Source organism: Protopterus annectens, chromosome 3.part0, assembly GCF_019279795.1.
Source record: "Protopterus annectens isolate FY-2018-M chromosome 3.part0, PAN1.0, whole genome shotgun sequence".
Classification (NCBI taxonomy): domain Eukaryota; kingdom Metazoa; phylum Chordata; order Ceratodontiformes; family Protopteridae; genus Protopterus; species Protopterus annectens.
In genome coordinates, this window is record NC_056731.1 from 1,893,428,282 (window position 1) to 1,893,451,812 (window position 23,531).

Genomic DNA, 23,531 nt, shown 5'->3' on the forward strand with positions numbered 1-23,531 from the left:
AACTCAACACTGAAAAATAAGTTGAGAAAGTACCTGAGAAAATTCAGGTAACTTTCTCAACTTATTTTTTTAACAGTGGAGCTATAATACGGCTGTAAAGTTAGATGCGCTTGTGGAAGGGGCTAGGGTGTAACTGCATACAATTACTACAGTCTCTCAGCTCACTCGGATGTAAGCACAGAGGCGCTGTGAGACAGTACTCTGGGTAAATGAGTTAAAAGGCAATTGGACCTCTTTCAAGCAAATATACCTCTAGTTGTGTCCTATCTGTGTGAGCTCCTAAATTCTGAACTTTCATATTCTTCAGTGAAAGTCTACTTGTCTGCTATCTCAGCCTGTTTACCCCCTTGATCCACCCTTGTTATCCAGATTCGAATTGAAGCTTTTTCTCAAGGGGGTCCTTCACATCAAACCACCGAGGAAACCCATACAGCCTCCTTGGGACTTGAATTTTGTTCTGGAGAAACTTACTACTGCCCCCTTTGAACCAGCAGCTTCAGCCACATTAAAATTGTGTACCTGGAAAACTGTTCTGCTAGTAGCCCTGACTTCAGCCAGAAGAGTCTCAGGATTACAAGCTCTCATGGCTAACCCTCCATACCTTATTTTCCTTAAGGATAGGGCATCTCTGCTCACTAATCCCTCCTTTATGCCTAAAGTGGTCAGTGAGCTTTCCCTTAACCAATCTATCCATTTGCCTACATTCTTTCCTTCACCACCGAATAATAGTGAGTTGTGTGCTCCATTCCCTTGATGTTCACAGGCAACTTAGGTTCTATTTGGATAAGACTAAGGACATCAGAAAGTCCAACCAGCTCTTTGTGTCCTTTCACCCCAGGGCCCTGGGGAAAGTGGTATCCAAGCAGACTATATCTTCTCGGATATCCAAAACTATTTCCTTCTGCTACTCCTTCCATAGAAGATGGTTAACACACGCCATGATAGCCCAGTCTATCAGTGCAATGGCCTCCTCAGGCACTTTCCTAAGAGGTCTGCATACAGCCACCATCCTAGAGGCAGCTACATGGTCCTCAGTCCACACTTTCACTAAACACTATAAATTGGACTGCATCTCAAGAGCTAGGGCAGAATTTGCTAAAGCAGTCATTCTTGGATTTTTGGAGACTGCAACTTCTTCCTCCATCCATATCACAGGTTGAGTTTGTGAGAATACTGCAACACGAGAAGGACATACAATAGTTGTGTAAAATCTTACCATAGCCATAGATGTTTTCTCTTCCATGTTTCAGTATTCCTATCCTTCCCTCCTACCCCCTGTAGGACTTTTCCTTTATCTGGATGGAATCTTTTCAGCTGACCTTAGACTATTGTCCAACTGGGCATTCAGTTCTGAGATCTGTGCGTGTGGACGTCACATTTATGGCCCACAGTTTATGGTCCCTGCGTGTGACGTCCCACACACCTTACAGCAGCCAGGCTAAGCTTTTGCTGGACGTTCAGGTCGCCTGAGGCATAGGATCCTACATGTGAGAATACTACCTCACAGCATCAGAACCAATGCAAATTCCAACCAATTCAAAACTATTCTTAAAAATTATCTTAATGACACCTGACACTGTTCCTGTACTACTCCAGGCTAACTGGTTTTAATAGCTTCTGGTTATACTTTTTCTTCCCTGACCACCTCATAATATATGCTTTCTCTCATGTCTAGATAATCCCTAACCCCTCTCATGTCTAGATAATCTCAAACCTCATCTCCTCCTATCCCATTTCCCCCCTACTAACCCTAACCCTTCCTCAGCTTACTTTGAGAAACTACAATGTCTACACTACAATAAGGAATTATATCAGATTGTATAATACAAATGTCAGCTATAATATCATAGAATGTAATTTCTGGTGTACTGTAAATCTTGTATATTTTTTGTATAATTTCTTGTATAAATTTTGTATAATTTCTGTATGTGGAGCTTTTGTCCTTGGACCTCAACTGAAAATGGGTCTTATCCCAGTTGGACTTTCCCAGTAAACAAATGTAAAATAAATGTGAATTTGGCAAAGAATGGACATCAGAATGGATATTCAAGAGGGTAGCAGGGACAAAGGAAGTGGGGGGGTAATACTGTATGAGTGGCTCCAAAAGTGGTAAAATAGGGAAAGAAAAACAATTTTATTTAGTTAACATTTGTTTGCTAGGAAAGTCCGGCTGGGACAGAGTCCATTTTCAGCAGAGGCCCAGGGAGAAACGCTCCAGACACACATCTTTGGAATGTGGGAGGACACCGGAGCACCTGGAGGAAACCCACACGAACCCAGGGAGGACATGCAGACTCCGCACAGAAGGCACCCTTGCAGAGAATCTGACCCGAGAACCTCTTGCTGTGATGCAACAAAGTTAACCTCTGCACCACTGTGCTACCCTTATGGTAGATGATAGAGTTGTGGTAATAAGTGGTTAATGGCAGGGAAGGTGAATTACACTGGCATGTATTTTCCATTACCCCTAAACTACTAGTATGGAGTTTGAGAATTTGGGGAGAAATTAGCTCTTGGCAGGAAATATTTATTGAACCTGATTTGCAACAGTGAGGATATATGTGGGAGATCTAGAAGGGAAATGTGTAACAAAGGAGTGTATGCTTCTGAGGAAGTATATAACAGATTATTGGAATGGAAGATATGAATCTAATAGCAGTAACTTGGACAGAATTTCCATACACCTCAAGAAACAGTAACTGGGCTGGACTAGATAGAGATGAAATTTGACAAGAACATGGGTCGCCAAAGACTTCTGAAGCAGTTGACAACTGTTGCAGATCATGTACCAGTAAAGACTAAGACTAAAATAAAGATGCAGAACAGTGAAGTAAAAGTGACACGGATTTTCCTAAGTTTGTTAGAAAGAGTGGAATTTAAGTGGGTTGGAGAAATGATTTACAAAGTTATTAGATAAATCAGACATTTCTTCAAAGGTGGTAGCTACAGAGCAGGATAAAATGAAGATGGTGGTTAAAAATATGGTAGAGACAAAGAGAAATGGGAAAGAAATGCCACGTATTATCTAAGGGGTTTGTCAAAGGTTGAAGTGTAGGAGGAGCATCTCAAAAAAACACTTGAACAATTGCAGAGTGCTAAAGGGAAAATAAGGGAGTATTTTAGTAATAATATATATGAACTTTAAAATGTTGCTGCCAAGCAATTATGTTTTGATAACGCTAGAACAAAAAACTCTATAAACACAGCAACTTGAGCAACAGAAAGTAGAAAAGTTTGTTGCCAGACTTGGAGAGCCCATGACAAGAAAACTAACCATGTACCCTGTAGATGAATTAGAGACATTTTGAAAATTCTATAAAAGTATATAAAAGGCAGAGGAGTGAAAAAAATCAAAAAAAGGCAAATATTCCAAGGGTAGAGGAAAATGAAACTGAATAAATAGTAGCTAATATATGCATACATCATATCATTACTGTCTGTAGTGGTATAGATAAAACAGCGTGCTACTTGTGTTTGACTTGCCTTCTCATAAATGTATGCCATGTTGTTTTGGCTACTACTCATCATATTGAAAATTTTGGATGGGATGGTTTTTCCATTATTAACATTTTATGGCATCAAATATGGGCAAAAAGATATTGGAACTTGTCGCTCTCATTCCCTTCCAATCTACACTTTTACAGAGCCAGTCTGTTGCACTGAGGTTTAGGGAGATGTACTTTAGAATTATTAATCCTTTCCTCTGGCTGCTGTGACTGCTATTAAAACACAGCTTTTTGTAGGCGCAGAGCAGTGATGAATGTCACTTTTGATAGGGAATTCAGGTAGTTAAAAGTCAGTTCTTGGTTATAATTTCTACCCCTTGCAGAGTGGGTGAGGCACAACTGGCCTCTGTTTCTCTGGGCTGAGTAGTGAATGACCTTTAAATCTGTAAAGTTTAACCCATTTAAAAAAAAAAAAAAGAAGACAGATTTCCAGGCAGTATAGAATAGCAGCACTGGAGTTATCTTGCTAATGCCATGAAGGAAATAAGCACTGGCAGGTTTTGAAACCATGGGCTTATCAAACAGCCCTACTAGTTTTGTTTCCCAATTTTGTTGAGAGTTTCATAAAAATGATTTATCTGATATTGTTAATCTTCATTCATTCTTGACTGATGGGTTTGGTTCCAACCTCTCAGAACCGATTCAGCCGTTATACATAGCTCGCGCCAGCCAAAAACTCTCGTGCTAAGGCTCTATTAACAATGCCTGCCTCTCTCATTACCTCAGATCTCATTTCCCGCATAGAAAATTGGATGCATCAGACAATTTTCTCAGCTAAGTGCTTTAGATTTCTTCTTTTCTAAAATTATTTGGTTAAAACTTTTGCGACCTTGTTTTTGAGTGACTGTTTCTGACTATTTCTACCCACTCCCTTTTACCTTTTGGTAACTCTTATTACCATCACTGGTAACAGGCCTCCTCCCTTCTTCTATTACTGTTGGTAGTCTCATATACCATTGTTAGTATCCTCTTTTCCCTTTTCTCTTCCTTTACCCATTTGGGTATTTTCTCTATACCATTGCTGGTATATCCAAAAAAAAAAACCCCTTTCCTTTATTTCCAATGTGCATGTATGTATCGGTGACCAAACTATTTTTTGAATATGGCAGAGAAGCAAATTGGGACATCTGGATACAAGCAATGTCAAGACTGTAGCAGAAAGATGCCCAATTCTGATGGGCATCTTTCCTGCATGTACTGTTTGTGTGCCCCTCACTTGGATTTGTACTGTGTGTCAGGGCTTTAGTGCCTATACTTTAGCAGAGAGGCGCAATAAGCTTATTTTGAAAGGCTTATTGAAATGTCCTTTTACTGAAGCCCTATCTAAGGTAGAGACTTCAAAGTCTGCTAAACCTGATGTAAAGAAAACAAGCCACTCTGTGTCAACCTCCCCTACAGCGCATGAAGCAAAGTCCCAAAAACTGCAGGTTCCGATGGTTTCTTCGGAACCGAAAGCCAAATTACCAAAATTGCCATTATCATCACCTCCGGCACCGAAAACAACTAAGTCCTGAGAGGTGCTGTCAGTCATTGAACCAGGTCAGACTCAAACCTGTTCGGCACTGACGACCTCTTTGGCACAGACCATCATTTCTGTTCAACCATCACTGCCCTCATTTGGTTCCACAATCCCCATCCATACAACAACCTATGGTGCCGAAAGTCGATTTGCCAATTATTCCCAGGACTAGATATTGCCCTTCAGTGGACTCCTTTTTAGGTCAACAACCTAGCCCCTTTCTGGATAGGACTGAGTCCTCTTTGGGAATGTCACTCCATTCCTCCTGGAGTCTTATCAGAATTGGACCTAGTCAGATTAGTGGATCAGCTTTTTGCAGCCAGAGGCCTTCCTGCACTGACACAAACTTCTCTCCCACCTGGAGATGAGGCCTGTTCTCCAAGGACTCCACCAGTTTATCCTCCTTCAACCTGGATTCAGGGCTTGTCACCCCTCACTTTGACACTTCCATTGCCAGTTACCTCTGTGCTGATGGTGGATCTCGCCTTGGTGTCGGAGACCACTCTGTGGTTTTCATCTCCTTCGGATCTGTCACATGCCTGGGACCGTGGTTTTTCTGTTAGTTCTGATATCCTTGGACCGGTTCTGGTTGTTTCCACAGTGACGTCTGTGGCTGTCTGGGTCATGGCAGTTTCGATCCCTATCTCACCACCTGATTTGGGTTGGTGGCTCATCGGAGCAGGGTGTGAGCCCAGTTCTGAGGTTGTCTTTTTCAATTCCGGGCTCCCATCCCTCTTCAGGCGGGCCTGCCTTCTAGAATATGGCAGGGGCTTTGGCCTTCGCAAACTCCCAGTTGGTTCCATCCTCATTGGAGTGCCATATTTTTGTGTCCTCTGGTTCGCAGCTGTCATGATTTGTTACGTCTGGACAGCAGGCACAAGAGCTGCTAGACACCTCAGTTCAGGGTCCCTCTCTTTGGAGGAGTCCTCAAAACCTCCCCCTGAGGAGCCACCCCATAAGAGGATGTGCAAGAGGAAGCACCTGGATTCTCCAGAAGAATCTTGCACTGAAGAGACAGATTACGAAGAAGGGGGAAGGGTCGCCATGATCACCCCAGGAAGATGTCTCTTTCGGAGACATCCTGGAAATATTAAAACTGAGGGGTAATTGGACGCCCTCAAACGCATCCTCCGAGGAATCCGTGTTCTTGCAAGCTTTTCGTGCCCATCCTTTTAGGGTGACCCCTCCCACTAATGACCTAGTTGAGTTGATCATTCAGCGAGCATGGAAGGCTCCTGACTCCATAGAGCCTATTCCCCTGAGACCAGATAAGATTATTTCAGCCCCAGAGGATTAGCCCCATTGGTCTAAGGGTCTAGCAGTGGATGCCATGTTGGCGACGGCCACCAAGAAGGAACTCGCCAAGAAGAGTTCAACTATCCATCCTCCTAACTGAAAGTCTCGGACGATGGATAGATTTGGGAGGTTGGTTTTTGCTTCATCGACCGTAGCTATTCAGTCCTTGAACTTCTTGGCACTCTTTACTAGACTCCAGTGGGATCTGATAACTGAGGTTTCAGACACCCTTGCAGGACCAGTATCTGATGAGGTTCGAGATAAAGTAGCCTCTCAGCTTGCCACCCTGGAGTCTATCTCAAATTCGTCCTTGCGGCATATTTCTCATACAGCTGAATGGATGTCTAGAGCAGAGCACACAGGCATTTGCGCTTGTGTGATTTTGCAGAACCCTTTGTCTTCCTTTCAGTGCTGCCATTGATGGTACTTCTTTGTTTGGTCCAAAAGTCAGAGATACACTAGTCAGGTGTCTTTCTGCTGTGGGCATTCATTTTTCCACTCCACAACGACCTTACTCCAGGAATCAGAGGAGTGGAAAATGTGGTTCAAGAAGACTCCAGGGCCTTTTCGGGACACATGCGAGTATTCTTCCCGGGGCAGAGGGGAGAATTCTTCTGGAAGATGCCCCTCTCGTGGTAGGGGGGTTCCACATAACCAGAGCTCCAGAGATTCGTTTTCTGGACAACCCTATCAGCAGTCTTGAACGGAGGCCCAATTGCTTACCTCTGGAAGCAGTCACGGGAAGGTTCTCTCTGCACCATTCAGCTAGGCTTACAATAACCTCAGACACCAGGGTGCAGAAAATAATTACCAGAGGTTACCATATTCCCTTCAATCTTCACCCCAAAATCCGAAAAGCAAATCCCCGATGTTCCACCCAGTCAGAGAGATCTAGCAGCAGTAGAGATTCAGAAGTTGCTTCAAAAAAAGTCATCCAAGTAGTCCCACCAGACCAAATAGGATCCGGGTTCTACTCAAGTTTGTTTTTAGTGCCAAAAAAGCCAGGAGACTGGAGACCAATCTTGGATCTCAGCCTATTGAAACAATTTGTACAGCAGACAAAATTCTGGATGGTCATGGTTCAGTCAATCCTTCTCTTTCTAGAGAAGGATGATTGTATGTGCTGTGTAGGTCTTCAGGATGTGTATTACCACATAAAAATGGGCAAATGCTCCAGAAGATATCTCTGCTTTCAGCTAGGTGCCAGTCGTCATCAATTTTGATTGCTGCCCTTAGTTCTCACCACAGCCCCCCAGGGTGTTCACCAAATGCATGGCAGTCATAGCAGCTCATTTGAAACTACAGGGATTCCACGTGTTTCCATATCTAGATGACTGGTGTCTCGATGCTCCCTCCAGGCATCTACTGCTTTACGCCATTGACTTTGTTCTACATCTTGCTGAAACAGTAGGATTAACAACAAAGAAAAGTCACAGCTGACTCTCACGCAGGGTTTGGAGTTCACTGGAGCAAGGTTAAATACAGTATCTTGTGTAGCCTCCCTTCCCCTCTACAGACTGTTGAAACTAAGATCGCAACTTCAGGTAATCATTTCCCAACACAAAGTTCCTGCTCATCTGGTACTACAAGCTCTGGAAACCATGGCAGCAACAATAATAGTTCCTCTAGTGAGGTATCACATGAGGCTGCTTCATTGTCTCTTGGCATCACAGTGGTCACTTCTAACGCACCCCGTGTCCCATCTAGTCTTGATAACAAATCGCTGCAAAAAGGATTTATCTTGGTGGATGAAGTCAAAAGAGAATCTTTGGAATCATCCCTTTTCCCCCTCTTAGCTCAAGGCCATAATGACCACAGACACTTCCCAGATAGGCTGGGGGGGGGATTTTCTGGAAAAGACTATTCAAAGCAGTTGGTCTCCACGAGGCCAATTTGCACATCAACATCCTAGAATTGTGGGCAGTGCTTTTAGCGTTGCATGCATTTCAGGCTGTCCTTCCTTCGGGGACATTTGCATTCCAATCAAGCAACATGTCTGTAGTCTGGTATATGAAGAAACCAGGGGGGCCAAGTCCTACCCTCTCTGTTGGGAAGTTCTAAGGATCTGGTAATGGGCAATCGCTTCCGACCTCTTTCTGATAGCAATGCATATCCCGGGGAACTCCAGCGTGATTGCAGACAACCTGAGCAGATGTATCCTCCTGCCTCGTGAGTGGTGTTAATTCCAACGTAACGACTGAGATCTTTCATTGATGGGGTTAGCCTTGCTGCAACCTGTTCGCTTTTCCTGTAAACCACAAATGCAGCAGCTACTTTGCCCTCATCCCCTCTTGCGGAGAGTCCCCAAGATATGCACCTCTTCGTGATTGGCCCCCGGTACTCCTGTATGCCTTTCCCTCAAATTCCACTAATCCTCCAGTTTCTGAGGAAAGCCCAACAATTGAGAAGCAAAGTGATTCTCATTGCACTGTACTGGCCCTGTCAAATCTGGTTCCCCTTTCTTTGGCCGCCCGTGCACTTAGACCCAGCTCCGAACCTACTGTCTCACCCTCAGGGTCTGGTGCATCCCAGTCTTTACAATCTCAAGCTGATGGCTTGGTTTCTCCAATTCCAGTAATTGCCAGGCAGAGTAACTTGTCCTCTCCAGTGCAAAAGATACTTCTATCCTCCCATAAACCATCCACCAGGAAGCTTTATCTTGGCAAATGGAAAAGATTTTCAGTTTGGGTGTGTACAAATTGCATAGACCCTTTCTTGGCATCAGTTGACAAGGTCCTGGAATATTTAGCTACCTTATTTGAAATGGGGGCCTCTACATCTACAAATGAGGTTCATTTGGCTGCCATTTCAAATTTTCATAATGGGTTTGATGTCCAATCCTTGATGTCTCATTGTCTATGCAGAATTTTTCTTAAAGGCATTCTGCATTTAAAACTTCCTTTCAAAGATCCTGTAGTGCCATAGGATTTGACCTTAGTCTTACAATATTTAGTTTGATGGCCTTTTGAGCCAGCAGCTACTTGCGACCTCAAGTTCTTATCTTGGAAGACTCTCTTCCTAGTAGCTATCACGTCTGCTAGGAGATTTTTCAGAGTTGCAGGCTTTGTGTGAATCATCCATATATAATTTTTCACAAAGAAAGTGCATCACTCAGAACCAGTCTCCCCTTCCTTCCCAAAGTGGCATCAGAGTCTAATATCAACCAGTCCATAGACTTGCCAGTTTTCTTCCCAAAATTTGCAAAGGAGAGTACTGTTTATACTTGTTGGACATCCACAGACAGTTGCATTTTTACTTGGACTGAACAAAATCTTCTAGAAAATCAAACCAACTTTTTCTATCATTTTCAGGACCCGGATTGGGCAAGCCTGCATCAAAGGTCACCTTGTCAAAATGGTTAAGAGAGTGCATTACCTTTTATATACAACCAAAATAAACTCAAGCTATCAACTACAGTTAGAGCTCATTCTTCAAGATCTGTTTCCACTTCAGCGGTCTTCTATTCCAAAGCTTCTATGGAAGACATATGTGCAGCTGCAACTTGGGCTACTCCACATACCTTTATCACTCATTACAAGTTAGACACGGTCTCCAGGGGAAGAGCATCCTTTGACTCTGTGGTGCTCAAGAATATCCTTCCTTAGGGCCTCCCAAGATCTAAAATAGCTAGGGACTCTGTCCCATCAGTCAAGAGTGAATGAAGATTGACCATACAGATGGAATGTTATGGTAAGAACATAACTTCTTTTGTCCTTTAAAGCATTTGGACATAATAATCTTTTTCTATGTTCTTATCGCAAGTAACAACTGAAATGTTAAGATGTGATGTCATTAAGGTTCTTTAAATGTCTGGTTACTGTTGGTCAGATGGAAAACTGTATCACAATGCTTCTAATCTTTGGTGAACAATAAAAAAGTCCTATATAACTTGAAATTAACATATCAAACTTCTTGATGAATTTCATTAGTGTGTGATAGCTTACAAAGCCATCCTGATTTTGTTAGTTCTTGGGTGCTGCACTGCAGCTGCCAGGTAAGGCTGAACATTTTGTGTGATCATGTTTCCTTTATAAAACCAATCTAACAATCAGACCACATCATGGTTGTGCATGAACCTCCTACTGTGAGTAAAGCACACCCGTAAGGGAGATAGTGGCACCTTGGTCCCTGGTATCTGCCTAATGAAACTAGTCTGCTCCCCCAGCATACATTACACAAAGCTGAAGTTTGAAAATGGTGATGTTTCACCAGTGGGTTGCATTTTATCACCCTCGTGGACACAAGATCCAAAAGAGGTGTCCAACTCTGTGCCACTTCTAAATAAGATGCCTACTACAGAACCAAAAATATTGAGGCTGAGTTTAGAAGGGCAAAAAAGGCCAGAGCATCAGGAAGAAGCATCTTGAGAAATGTGTAATAAAATGATTCAGTTGATAACTGAAGATAGAGTTTGGTTGTCCATACCCAGAGATGTGAATCTCTGGTGGAGTGGATTTATTTTATAGCTGGAGCAAGGTTAGAATGGGCAAGCCATGCCCTTGGTAGAGAGGATTTGTAACAAATTTAATACAGTGCTACTCGCGCAATAGAATTGTATGCCCTGGAGGTAAAACAGTAGTCATTATAACCAAATCATGTAATGCTGTAGATGATCTATATTCAAATAGTGTAGTTAAACTATGGAACCACATCTCACTGCAACTTAAATCCATTCAGAATGTAAACTCTTTTAAAACATAACTAGAACTTTACATGCTACATCAGTGGATTTGCTCCTCTATATCTTCAGGGTATATGGTACTGTAATCTTCAGCTTGCTATATTGACAAACCATTTCTTTTCAGCCAGAATCCTATGCCCTGTAACCAGTCTTCACCAATACCGAAGAGTTTATTAGCATCTCCCAGGCATATACATAGTTTTGTGACACTGCTCAGCACTTCACCAATGTACATCTAGTGTAAACCTTATGCTACCTATATATAATTGTCTCTGAACCTACTTAATACCCCACCTCTGAAATACAATACTAACATTTTCTGCCCTACAGTTCATCGTCTCTCTCCTCCCCCCACCATTTATTTGTCTAATCTGTAATCACAAATCTCAAGATGTTATCTATTTGACAAACCCACTAATAACGTCTTCAAATGCTCAACGTTCAACATCTACTAAATGTGCTAGTATTTTTTATACTGTCATAGTTTCCTCTTCATATGAATTTAATCTAATTAGGAAATATATGTGCAATTGTTAATGTATACTACTTATTGACCATGTTTATTATGGAATATCTGTTTAAAAATGTTTAATATGTTGGAGCTTTTCTCCCTGGGCCTCTGCTTAATTTTTTTTTTTTTTTTTACTAAACCCAAGTCTGACAAACATGATAAACAAAAGTAAAATAAAATAAGTACATTAAAAAGGAACTGCAAAACCTCTGGGAAGATTTGATAGAAGACCTGACTAGATCCTGGGAGGAAGATTTAGGTGTTCAGATTGCTCAGAGTATTTGAAAGACACTGCTTGATGTCTTGGTGTGCCCCAAAGTTCAGACAATTTTGTATATTTCACCGGGAGTGTCTTCATAGGTGTTTTATAACCTGAGCATATTACAGAATGCTTCCGATAACACTTAGAATGCTGCAGGCTAAATTCTGAGGAGTGAGGAGAATTGCTCCACCTGTTTTTGGAAGAATGAAATACTATTTCAAAAATGAATTGGTGGGGAGGGGTGTTGTAGTGTTTATGGCTTCAGTAGGTGAAGCTAGATGCTCCCTCTTTTCTGGTGGAATATTACTAAGGGAGAAACTAGGCTAACATAAGTTGTGGTTGTTGTCTGTCATACTTTTGGTAGCTAATATGCGAGTTTTAGAAACTGGAGGGCCTATTGGAACATTTGCTGATGAAATTTGATTAGATAAGCTGTGTAGAAGAGCTGACTTTAACTAATTAACTAGTTAAGCTAGACAAACTTAATTATGCAGGCAATAATTAGTATGACATTTTGTGGCTTCTGAGACGGTTGTCATTCTGAATCCTTATTGGGGAGCCCATAGTGATTTGATATTTGAGTTATGCTCCCCTTCTATATAAGGTTGTTCTCATTTGCTTAGGCTGGAGGATTTCACTAAAGACTCATTTTGATATAAATATCTTTCATGTGTTACATTATTGGGGGCAGTTCAGCTAATTGTGGTTTTAATTGTAAATCCTTTAATCATTTGAGACAAGGGCACCTAACAAGGGACAGTGATTTATTTCTTTTTACTAGACTTAAATACTGTTGAACATACAAATTACAAATATTTTGCTTTGAATTAAGAGTTAAACTGCTTAACGTGTATTCCAGGATGAGATTTCTAAAAGCTATTAAGCTTCTAACTGTTTTGCACGTTGTTAGGATGAGACTGTGGGGTATTAAGCTAAAAAGGCAGTTTTATTGTTTCATCTTCTAGCAGTCTAAATGTATCTGGATGGTGTAAAAATACATTATATGGGTTGTTTATACATATACTGAAATCGAAAAATGTTTGAGCTATATTGTTATGCCAAAATACCTGACTTTAGATTTTTAAATATTTATATTTCAGGATATGTACTTTCACTATTTATGGAACAATTTCCTTCATACTCAAGTTGAAATTTGTATTGCACTAATACTGGCTAGTTCTACTGTAGAAGACGACCCTGGAGGCTCATTCAATGATGATTCTACTGGTAGTGACCTACTGGTAAAGCATGTAAGTTAACATCAATTCTCCTTTAAAAAATAGACTGTATAGAGACTGAGCATTTCAATAACAACATTTTCTAAGTGTTAATGTATTTAGATTAAATTACTTGTTAATTGTTAAAGCAAAGACTTGATCTCTTAAGAACTTTAAAGATTTACTTCCCTGACAGTTTTGGGCAACAAGCTCTGGGGGTTCTTTACACGTCTGTATAGGATTGTTCAAGTGCTGAGTAGTGTGTTGTGTTATTAATGCTCATTTCCTTTGTGTATGGCAAGTGTGCATTTACCTCCTGAATACAAAGAAGTTCACTTTAGCTGCATTAGATGACGATGTTGAAAAGAATCGTGTGTACTGTAGTCAGGTGAATTAATCGCAGATCTTACTCAGAAGGTATCTCTCTGATGTTGCCATACCTATGAAACTTCTACAAGTTGGGGGTTGGCATAAAGGTTAAAGTGTTTACCTCGGAGACAAGGTGCTAGATTTGATTCTCACCTTTAAATATCCTAGTATTTGCCTGTGAATCTAAATTCCATAACTATGCAGGAATAGTTCAGTAAATTCTTGTTAGCACTTCTATTACCATTCACATTGAGCTGTTGTGAAACATCACTTACATATTGTCAAGCTCCGTGTTTCCGTGGTTCTTTTTGTATTTAATTGCATGATGTTTAGTGCTCAGATAGGGGCCTTTTGACTGAGAACAAAGGGTCCTTACTGCACTCCAGTTGGAAAACTAATACAGGCAGAGTGGATGGTTTTTAGTACTCATCCCTTTAGGTACATGCTTTCAGAAGATTATATTAAAATAATTAGGGAGCTAGGATACCAAACCTAAAGAAATTTTACCTGAGTGGAAAACAATTCTCTGTCTTTCTCCGGTGCCTCAACAAAGACCAAGACTCAAGTGCGCTATGTTTCCCTGATTCTTGTCTACCTGTCAGACCTTTACAAACCAGAACTGTGTTATGCTGCTGAAGGTACATTTGTAAGCCATTTCAGCTTGCCTCCCCCCGGTATGCTTCCAGTTTTCAGTCCTAACAGTTTATATATATATATATATATATATATATAAAGAGAGAGAGAGAGAGAGCACTATACATACACACGCGCACACACACACACACACACATATATATATATATATATATATATATATATATATATATATATACAGAGAGAGAGAGAGAGGTCTACTTTGACCCATTGGAATTGCACATAGCGATACTGCAGTTACCAAAAAATAAAATTAACAAGACAAAAAAAAAAAAAAAACAAATACACAAAACTGAGTTATGCAGGCGGGGGGCAAGGCCCCCTGCTCCCCCCTCACCCTGCTACTATGTACCAACTCAGAGATCGCACTACAGTGGGGAAAAGGGAATATTACCTTATCCCCAGTGCACCGCAATCTACAACAACCTCGTTTAACTGTAGTTTCGCGAAAGTGCATTTTTGGAGAAATGCACTTTCGCGAAACTGGACTCGCTAAACTACGTTTTGCTGAAGTGTAGTTTTGATGGGTCAAAGTAGACCCATATTGCTGCATTTAAAACAAACAAAAAGAAGTGTGAGATTGCTTTGTCATGAGACCTAAATTGTGTAAAACTCACTTTACTAGTATTACCCTTTGAGCCATTGGCTGCTTCTCCCATCATATACCTGTTTTGGGAGATTGCTTGTAGGTGGCTGTTACCTCTATGAGAAGGATTTCAAAGCTGTAGGTTGCCATGTGCAAAGGAGTCTTTCTTGATTTTTTCATAGCTGCAGGATCACCTCACTTACTAATTCTACTGTTATGCCTAAGATGCTGATTGAATTATCTCTTATGAAGAGTATTTACACCCCTGTTTTTCCCTATCCGTTTAGAACAAGCAGAAGAAATCTTCCATTCCTTTGATGTGCATAGACAAGAGACTGGTTTTATTTGGCTAGAACTAATCATATTAGGAAGTCAGACCAATTTTCTGTCTTGCTTGGCAGAAGTAGGGAGGAATGTCTTTTTCCTTACATTACCCTTTTTATGGAATAAGTACCCCTGGGCATTTTAAAGCCCATTCTCGTAAGACCTCTGCAACCGCCATAGCCTCTCTGGGGTAGTAACACTCATTGCATCTTGAAAGCAGATACAGTAGCTCTTTAGTCCATATCTTCTCAAAGTAAAACAGTTGAGAGGAACTGCTTCTAGGGCCAGGATAGACTCTGCACTGTGTCTTAGAAGTCCCCATTAAGGGCCAGCCACCCTATGGCCTTTGGTGTTGTAATCTAACTAGTTATGGCTGCAAGCAGAGTATATTACAATAAACTTCAGTATATTTGCATTAGAAGCTTATCACAATTGTAGACTGATGGCTGTTGAAGTACTAGATGTGAAGTTGTTCTCTCTTGCCCTCATTCTCACTGATGGGTTCGGAGCCAGTCCTCTGCTCTGACTCTGCCAAATGCAAAAGCTCGAGGTCTTCAACCAGCTCGTGGCCTACTCCCTATCCCATGATGGACTGGGGCTTCCCTCAAATTTCATTTGCAACTGCAACAGATTGGGCGTTTCACCAGCTCTGACCAGTGAACATAAGTATTTTTCAAGTTTTAGTACATTTTTCGACAATTTCCTCTTCTATATAGTAGTAGTTAGTTTGACCTAGTTAGTAAGTTAAGAGAAATGCAAATAGTGTAACTTTCACTTTCTCTCGTGTCCATTTTTATTAGGCCCAGTTTAACTCCCTTTCTTCTAAATGTTGATAGTTCTTAGCTTATAGTATATTGCTACGATTTAGATTTCTATCTTACAATATATATAACTGTGTGTGGTGTGTTTGTTGTTTGATTGCCTGTATTATAAACAGGCTTAAGTACTGTTTTTTTGTGAGCCCGTTTTTTTATTCAGGGCTGTTTCTTCCTTAATATTATAACCTGTTTAAATTAGAAGCCTTTAATAGTTGTTTCATAGTATTTCTAGTCTGGTGTGTTGTTCTTCTTAGATACCGTGTGGATATTGTTTTTTGTAGAACTGCAGACGTCCCAGGAAAAATCAAAATCTGGTTTCAAAAAATGCCCCAAGTGTGGACAGAAGATGTCCATCACTGATGGACACACTGGCTGTGTATATTGTTTGAGGGAGGTTCACCTCCAAGAAAATTGCTCCACACGCCACTTGTTCAGTACTAGAGTGCTGCAAGAGAGAAAAAATAAACCGATTGCTAGGGGACTGGTAAAGCCACTTTTCAGGACTCCTTAGATCAGGACAAATACCCAAGATGGACATTCAAAATCTTCAAAGACGACTTCTGGATCGGAGCCGAAGAAAAGCTCATAGACTCCAAAAAGTCAGACAGATCATCTACCTTGGAGCCACAAGCTTTGGAGCTGACTGTTGCACTTGTTGGTAGGAGCCGGTCCCTGGTTTTGGAGCCGGTTTATCCTACCCTTAAGTCACCTATTTTACAATCAGTGGCTTCTTCCATAACCTCTTCTTGGTCCTCAAGACTCTCTGATAAGGATGTGGATTGTGTGGTGCAGAGACTTCTACAGACACCGGCATTAGTAAAGATTTTGTCAGGGCCGACCCTTGGGGCTTAGGGCCCGACTGAGACCCAGTCATTACATATGTTCCTCCTCCAATCTGACTCAAGGTTTTGGAGCCGGTATGTTCGGAGGTGATGATTGCTAAACCATCAGTGAGAATGAAGGCAAGATAGAACAACTTCACATAAAGAAGTTATGTACTCGCCATAATGTTCCATGAGAGTTGTTCATCTCGCCTTCATTCTTGCATCCCAGCCTCCAACCCCTTACCAGTTTCTTGTGGGCCAAGAAGTTGAAACAAGTCTGGGTTGTCTTTAGTCTTTATCTAGTGTATCCTTTGATACTTTTTTTTTTGGAGGGAACTTATCTACTCAGCTTAGTTGGCAGCAAACAAGATATGAAGGAAGCACCAATGCATTATGGGATAGGGAGTAGGCTCCGAGCTGGTTGAAGACCTCGAGCTTTTGCATTTGGCCGAGTCGGAGCCGAGGATTGGCTCCGAACCCATCAGCGAGAATGAAGGTGAGATGAACAACCCACATGGAATGTTATGGTGAGAGTACATAACTTCCTTTTTCCTCCCATCATCTGCTGTTTCTTTCCTGGACATTCTGGTGTTGGGGTACCCTGTTAGGCCCTGTTCACTCACCTTCCCCCATCTGTTCCTTAATTAGGTATCTCCATTACTCATGTCTCAGTTGCCTTGGTTACTAATTATTATTTTATCCTTTGGGATTTATTCTCCAGTTAAGTGCTGTTGCACCTCAACTAGTTTCCTTATCCAGCCAGGGAAAGAAATAATTGAAGATGTCTCTGGCTGATGACCCTCAGATACCATCAGTTTTCTGATGTTTAAGTGAGAGGGAGCCAGGTGAGTGATGATGTAGAGGTTTGGAAGTTGGTCCAGCCACTGGATTCCTGCAGGCTTGGGTTCTCCAGAGGATGTGACTGCAGCAGTAAATATACTTAGCGTCTAAAAGTATGATAAGTTCCTTAAGAAACTGTGCTGTATTACATTTACTACTATTTTAGGGCAGCTGTATTTTGAAGAGTGAAAGCCATACCCACAAAGTCAGATTCAGATTTTTTTTTTCAGAGCCACCAGAAGTATAGATAAGATGATCTGAAGTAGTTAACTTCATTTGATCAGCAACCTGTGGGTATCTGATCCGACCTGGATCCGAGTCGGCAGCTTTCCAAGCTAAAGATCCAAGCTCCAAGCTCCTCCCCCTTACCCATAATACCCTGCAACCTCCTTCCAGCCCCCAGATCTCATTTGCCGCGGCTTTAACAAGCATGAGTTACGAGCTCCCGGTGGTTAGGTAGGAAGTATTTGTCAAATTCTTGACTTTTTGGTAAAATTAACGAGGTGTGTGTTTGTGTTTAGTTTAAACCCATTAGCTTAGCTTAATTTTAATATATTCACCCTTCTCCTTATTCTTGTGTGTCTGTGTGTGTGGTTGTGGTTTTTGGTATGGCCGAAGGCCCTAAAGCCATTTTTTCTAAATGTTCTGAGTGTGGCCATAAGTTCTCCCCAACCGATGGCCACACAGTGTGTTCTTTGCCTGGGGGTAGAGCATTTGTCATCGGGCTGCCAGATCTGCGCAGCCTTTAACCCCTGGGCTGTGAGGGATAGGAGGAACAAAGCTGATCCTGGATGGTCTTTTGCCCGCGAACTCTGCTTCTTCCTCCTCTCCTCCGGCCCGATTTTTTTCCCCCATAGCTCCTTCTCCGATCCATTATCGGGTTTCGGAGCCGTCGGATCCGAGCAGTCTCGGAGCCAGGGAGTCGGCACCGATGGTAGTTGCTACTTCGACGCCGGCCATGCCCTTGAGTTTGTCGGATCCCTTTTCGGATCCGAGCTCTCGGGGCCGAGAGCCATGCATCGGATCCGAGGGGGTAAGTGAGTCTTCGGCTCTGTTGCGGTCGGAGCACGCTTCCCTTTCGGGTCCAATCGCTTCAGCTCCGACGCCGATCCCCGTGTCTGATCCGTGGGTGTTGCTCATGGAACCGAGAGAGAGCGGCTCACTTTCGGCGTTTGACATGGTGGAGAGGGTCCTCTCGAGAAGTTTGAGACCCCCAGCTCATGCTACGGATCCAGCCAACGCTCCCTTGCAGACAGGCTTGTCTTCCATCATCCGGCCCCAGGGACAGCCTGCGTCGACGCCCCACTCAGTTCCACTGGAGGAACATGACCCTGTTAGTGAGCCCTCCTCGGACAGTCCCACTGAGGAGGTCCCTCACAAACGCAAGTGTAAGTGGAGGCACTTGGACTCCCCCAAGTCCCTCACAGATGACACCGATTTAGAGGAATGGGAAGGTTCCCCCAGGTCACCCCCCCCCAAGGATGTCTCCTTTGGAGACATTATGGAAATGCTACGCCTAAAAGGGGGGTGGTCAGCCCAAAAGCCTTCCTCGGATGAGTCGGTATTTCTGGAGGCGTTTGACGCAGGCCTGTCTACCTCTTGGGTGTCCCCTCCGGCCGACCCCCTGGTAGACCTCATTACTACCAGGGTGTGGAAGGAGCCGGACACTGTAGAGCCAATCCCCAGGAGGCCAGATAAGATCCTTAGCCCCCCTGTGGATAGGACAGCGTGGAGTAAAGGCTCCCCAGTAGATGCCATGGTGGTGGCGGCTGCCACCAAGAAGGAACTGGCACAGGATAGTTCCTCGGTCCATCCTCCTGATAAGGAGTCTCTGACGATGGATCATATCGGAAAGCAGATATTTGCTTCTGCTACCTTTTCCATAAGGGCACTGAATTATTTGGCCCATGTGATTAGGCTTCAGCGGGATCTGGTGAAGGAATACGCTAAGTCTCCCCCGAGTCCATGTCGGCCGAGGACAAATGGATCTTCTCGACTCGCATGGCCACTCTAAAATCAATATTGAACACGTCTATGCGGCTACTCTCCCATGCCACGGAGGGGGCCGCTAGAGCCAGCGGATCAGGCATCACCTTACGGCGTCACACCTGGCTCTGACTTTGCGATTTTGCGGAACCCTTCAAGGCGTCCTTCGCGAACGCTCCCTTTGACGGTTCTACCCTGTTTGGCAAGACCGTCCGCGATACATTGGTCCAGAGCGAGAAAGACGGGAAGACTCTGCCGTTGGAATCCGCTTATCGACTCCTCAAAGGTCCTTTTCCAGGAACCAGCGAGGACAAAAGAAGATGTGGTCCGGAAGTCTCAGCAGTCCTGTTACACTCCGGACCCTTCATCCTTCAGAGGCAAAGGGGGACAAGGTGGATGCCGGCCCAGAGGCAGGGGGGGCGAAGAATTTTGGGTCGCGGGAACCCTTTTCCGATCGACCCACGCAGCAGCCCTGAGGGGTTGCCAGACTGCTCCTCTCTGGAGGCAGTCGGGGGGGGGGCGTTTTTCGAAGCACCTGGCACAATGGGAGTCCATCATGTCAGATCGCTGGGCGCTTGGAATAATATCCAGAGGCTACTCTATCCCCTTCATAAATCTTCCTCCTCAGTCGAGGCGCCTCTCCGATGTTCCACCCAGTCAGAGGGAGGCTGCAGCTTTAGAAATAAAGAAGCTGCTAGAAAAAAGAACCATCCAGCACATCCCCCCCAGACCATTCCGGGTTAGGCAACTACTCCAGGTTCTTTTTGGTGCCAGAAAAGATGGGGGACTTGAGACCAATTCTCGACCTTTCTACAATGAACCTCTTCGTTGCCAAAGAGAAATTCCGGATGGTCACTCTTCAATCCATTCTCCCCCTATTGCAGGAGAATGACTGGATGCGCTCCATAGACCTCAAGGATGCATACTACCACATTCTCATGGAAAGGCGATCCAGGAGGTTTCTCCGCTTTCGGTTGGGGGCCAGTTCGGGGTCCTGCCATTCGGCCTCACCACAGCCCCCAGGGTGTTCACCAAGGTCATGGCAGTTGCAGCAGCCCACCTGAGACTTCAAGGAATACAGGTTTTTCCTTACCTGGACAACTGGCTCCTTGCCGCCTCCATCAGGCATCTACTCTGCTCAGCCAGGGATTGCTTCCTGCTTTTAGCCTCCAAGTTGGGGATCACTGTAAATCACAAGAAATCGTCCCTTCAACCGGTTCAAGTCCTGGACTTCATAGGGGCCAGAATAGACACGCTTCAGACCAAGGCCTTCTTGACGTCAGACAGACTTTGCAGCTTAACCCTTCGCATTCTAGCACTCCTTCAATCTCCAACCCCATCAGCGGAGTTAGTCCTGAGAGCCTTAGGGTCCATGGCAACAGCAATCAACCTTTCGCCCTTAGCCTGCTTGCACATAAGGGTTCTCCAGTGGACCTTGCAGGTCCAGTGGTCCATCCTTCAACACCTGTTGGACTCTCCAGTCCCCCTCAGCAGAGGTTGCAGAAATTCCCTCATATGGTGGCTCCAATCTCGAGAGCTTCGGGAAGGACGACCATTCATAATGCCACAACCCCAAGCCACGGTAACCACGGACGCTTCTCGCCTTGGGTTGGGGGGGCATTGCATGGGCAGAACTGTCCAAGGTACGTGGACTCAGAGACCATTCTGCATATCAATGTTCTGGAGATGAGAGTGGTGCTTCTAGCGTTGCAAGCTCTTCATACCTTTCTCCCTCCAGGGACTATTGCAATTCAGACAGACAACATGTCAGTGGTCTGGTACATCAACAAACAGGGGGGGGCCAGGTCTTACCCTCTTTGCTGAGAGGCCATGAGAGTTTGGGAATGGGCAATATCCACCAACCGTTTTCTGTTAGCGACGCACATTCCGGGTCGGTCCAACATCCTAGCGGACAAGCTGAGTCGAACTATCCTCTCGCCTTACGAGTGGTCTCTGAATCCCTTAATAGCGAAACAGATCTTCCGGAAGTGGGGTCAACCTTGCTGCAATCTCTTCGCATCGCCTTCAAACGCAAAGTGCAGTAAGTATTTTGCTCTAATTCCCCCCCCCCCGGGGGAAACCCCCAGAGACGCTCTAGTCCTTGCTTGGCCATCCGGTCTTCTTTGTGCTTATCTTCCTCTTCCATTAATGACAAAATTTTTACAGAAAGCTCATCAGTTGGGGAACAAGATTATCCTCATAGCCCCATTCTGGCCTTGTCAAACCTGGTTTCCGTACATGTGGTCTCTTCTTGCAGCTCCTCTTTTCTTCTTAGATCCCATCCCGGATCTGATTTCTCATCCTTCGGGATTGGAAACCCCGAATCTGGACGATCTCAAGCTCTCAGCTTGGTTGATCCAGTTCCATTAGTTGCCAGGACTCCCGGTATCTCGTCTGCAGTTAAATCCATGCCGGTAGCAGCGCATAAGCCTTCTACCAGGAAGGTTTACAACAGCAAATAGAAACGGTTTTCCATTTGGGCCTCGCATAGAAACTTGGATCCTTTCACTGCTCCCATTCCAGCAGTGCTTGATTTCCTATCGCATATTTTTCAGCAAGGGGCCAGCTCTTCTACTGTAAAGTTTCAAATGGCTGCCATTTCCCATTTTCACATTGGAGACAATCTTAGTCCTTTAGCTTCCACTAAGATCTGTAAGACCTTCTTAAAAGGCACCTTCCTTTTGAGACCTCCTATTAGGAACGCTGCTCCCCCATGGGACCTAACCTTGGTCCTTCAGGCTCTAACTGGACCATCCTTTGAGCCCGCTGCTTCTGTTGATTTAAAATTCTTATCTTGGAAAACTGCTTTCCTAATAGCTATTACCTCAGCTAGAAGGGTGTCAGAGCTACAAGCCCTTTGTACTAAACCCCCATATCTTGTTTCCATAAGGACAGTCTCTCTGTCAGGACTAACCCTTCCTTCTTACCTAAAGTGGCTTCTGAGGCGAACATCAATCAGTCCATTAACCTACCTGTTTTTTTCCCCTAACTACCAGAATAAAGGGGAATACAAACTTCATTTGTTAGATGTTCGTAGACAATTGCGTTTTTACCTGCACAGAACAGCTGCCTTTCCCATGTCAGAGCAGCTCTTTGTTTCATTTGCGAAGCCATTCTTGGGTAAGGCAGTATCGAAGGTGACTTTAGCTAAATGGATTTCTCAATGCATTTTACTCACATACAATATATCTTGTCGGCCAGAGCCCTTAAGGGTTCACGTTCATTCTACCCGTTCTATGGCTACTTCTGCTGCATTCTGCTCAAGAGTGCCCTTGGATGACATTTCTGCGGCTACTTGGGCTTCCTCTCATACCTTTGTGTCTCATTATAAATTGGATTTAATATCCAGAGGAAGGGCAGCTTTTGGCTCTGCAGTGCTCTGGAATATCCTTCCTTAAGGACCTCCCAAGTGTTTGGTAGCTGGGGACTCTGTCCCATAGGTTGCTGATCAAATGAAGTTAACTACTTAAGATAAAGAAGTTATGTACTCACCATAATGTTCCATCTGAGTAGGTAACTTCATTTGTCAGCAACCGACCCCCCTCTCCTTCCCCCTAACCTGGTTCTATGGTTAGTATGTTGTTTTAGGTTGTGTTTTGTCTTGGTGAAATTGTATAATGGGCAAACGTGATCTGAGGGCTGGAAGGAGGTAGCAGGGTATTATGGGTAAGGAGGAGGAGCTTGGAGCTCAGATCTTTAGCTTGGAAAGCTGCCGGCTCGGATCCAGGTCGGATCCGATACCCACATGTTGCTGACAAATGAAGTTACCTACTCAGATGGAACGTTATGGTGAGTATATAACTCCTTTTTCTTTATGTTTCACTGTTGCAGTCATTACATTTGGGTAATCCTGCTGGCAGGTTGCCCTCAGCCGGCCTGAATTCCAAAGTCTTGGGTCTTGCATCAGCTGCTGTCGCCCCTTCCCTGACGTCAGGTCGTCAGGGGTATAAAAGAAGCAGCCAACGCCATTTTCTTCAGTCTTTCTTGCCGCGTGGTGCCCGAAGCAGAAGCAGTTCACAAGTGCCGGTCGGCAGACTCCTGAGATTTTCGTGTTTGAGTTTCAGATCTGAAGTCTTCAATAAAGCTAAGTACCCCATTGGAGAAACTTTTTTTGCTCCAGACCGATGTCAGAAAAAGT

General features: G+C 43.7%; 1 protein-coding gene across 1 annotated transcript in view; it reads left to right on the forward strand.

Moving 5' to 3' along the window:
• PPP6R3 (protein phosphatase 6 regulatory subunit 3) overlaps positions 1-23,531 on the forward strand; it is a 3,115,682-nt gene that overhangs the window by 1,548,448 nt on the left and 1,543,703 nt on the right. Inside the window, exon 11 of the mRNA XM_044065977.1 lies at positions 12,876-13,025. Coding sequence (XP_043921912.1) covers positions 12,876-13,025 — 150 coding nt within the window. The remainder of the gene's footprint in view (positions 1-12,875; positions 13,026-23,531) is intronic.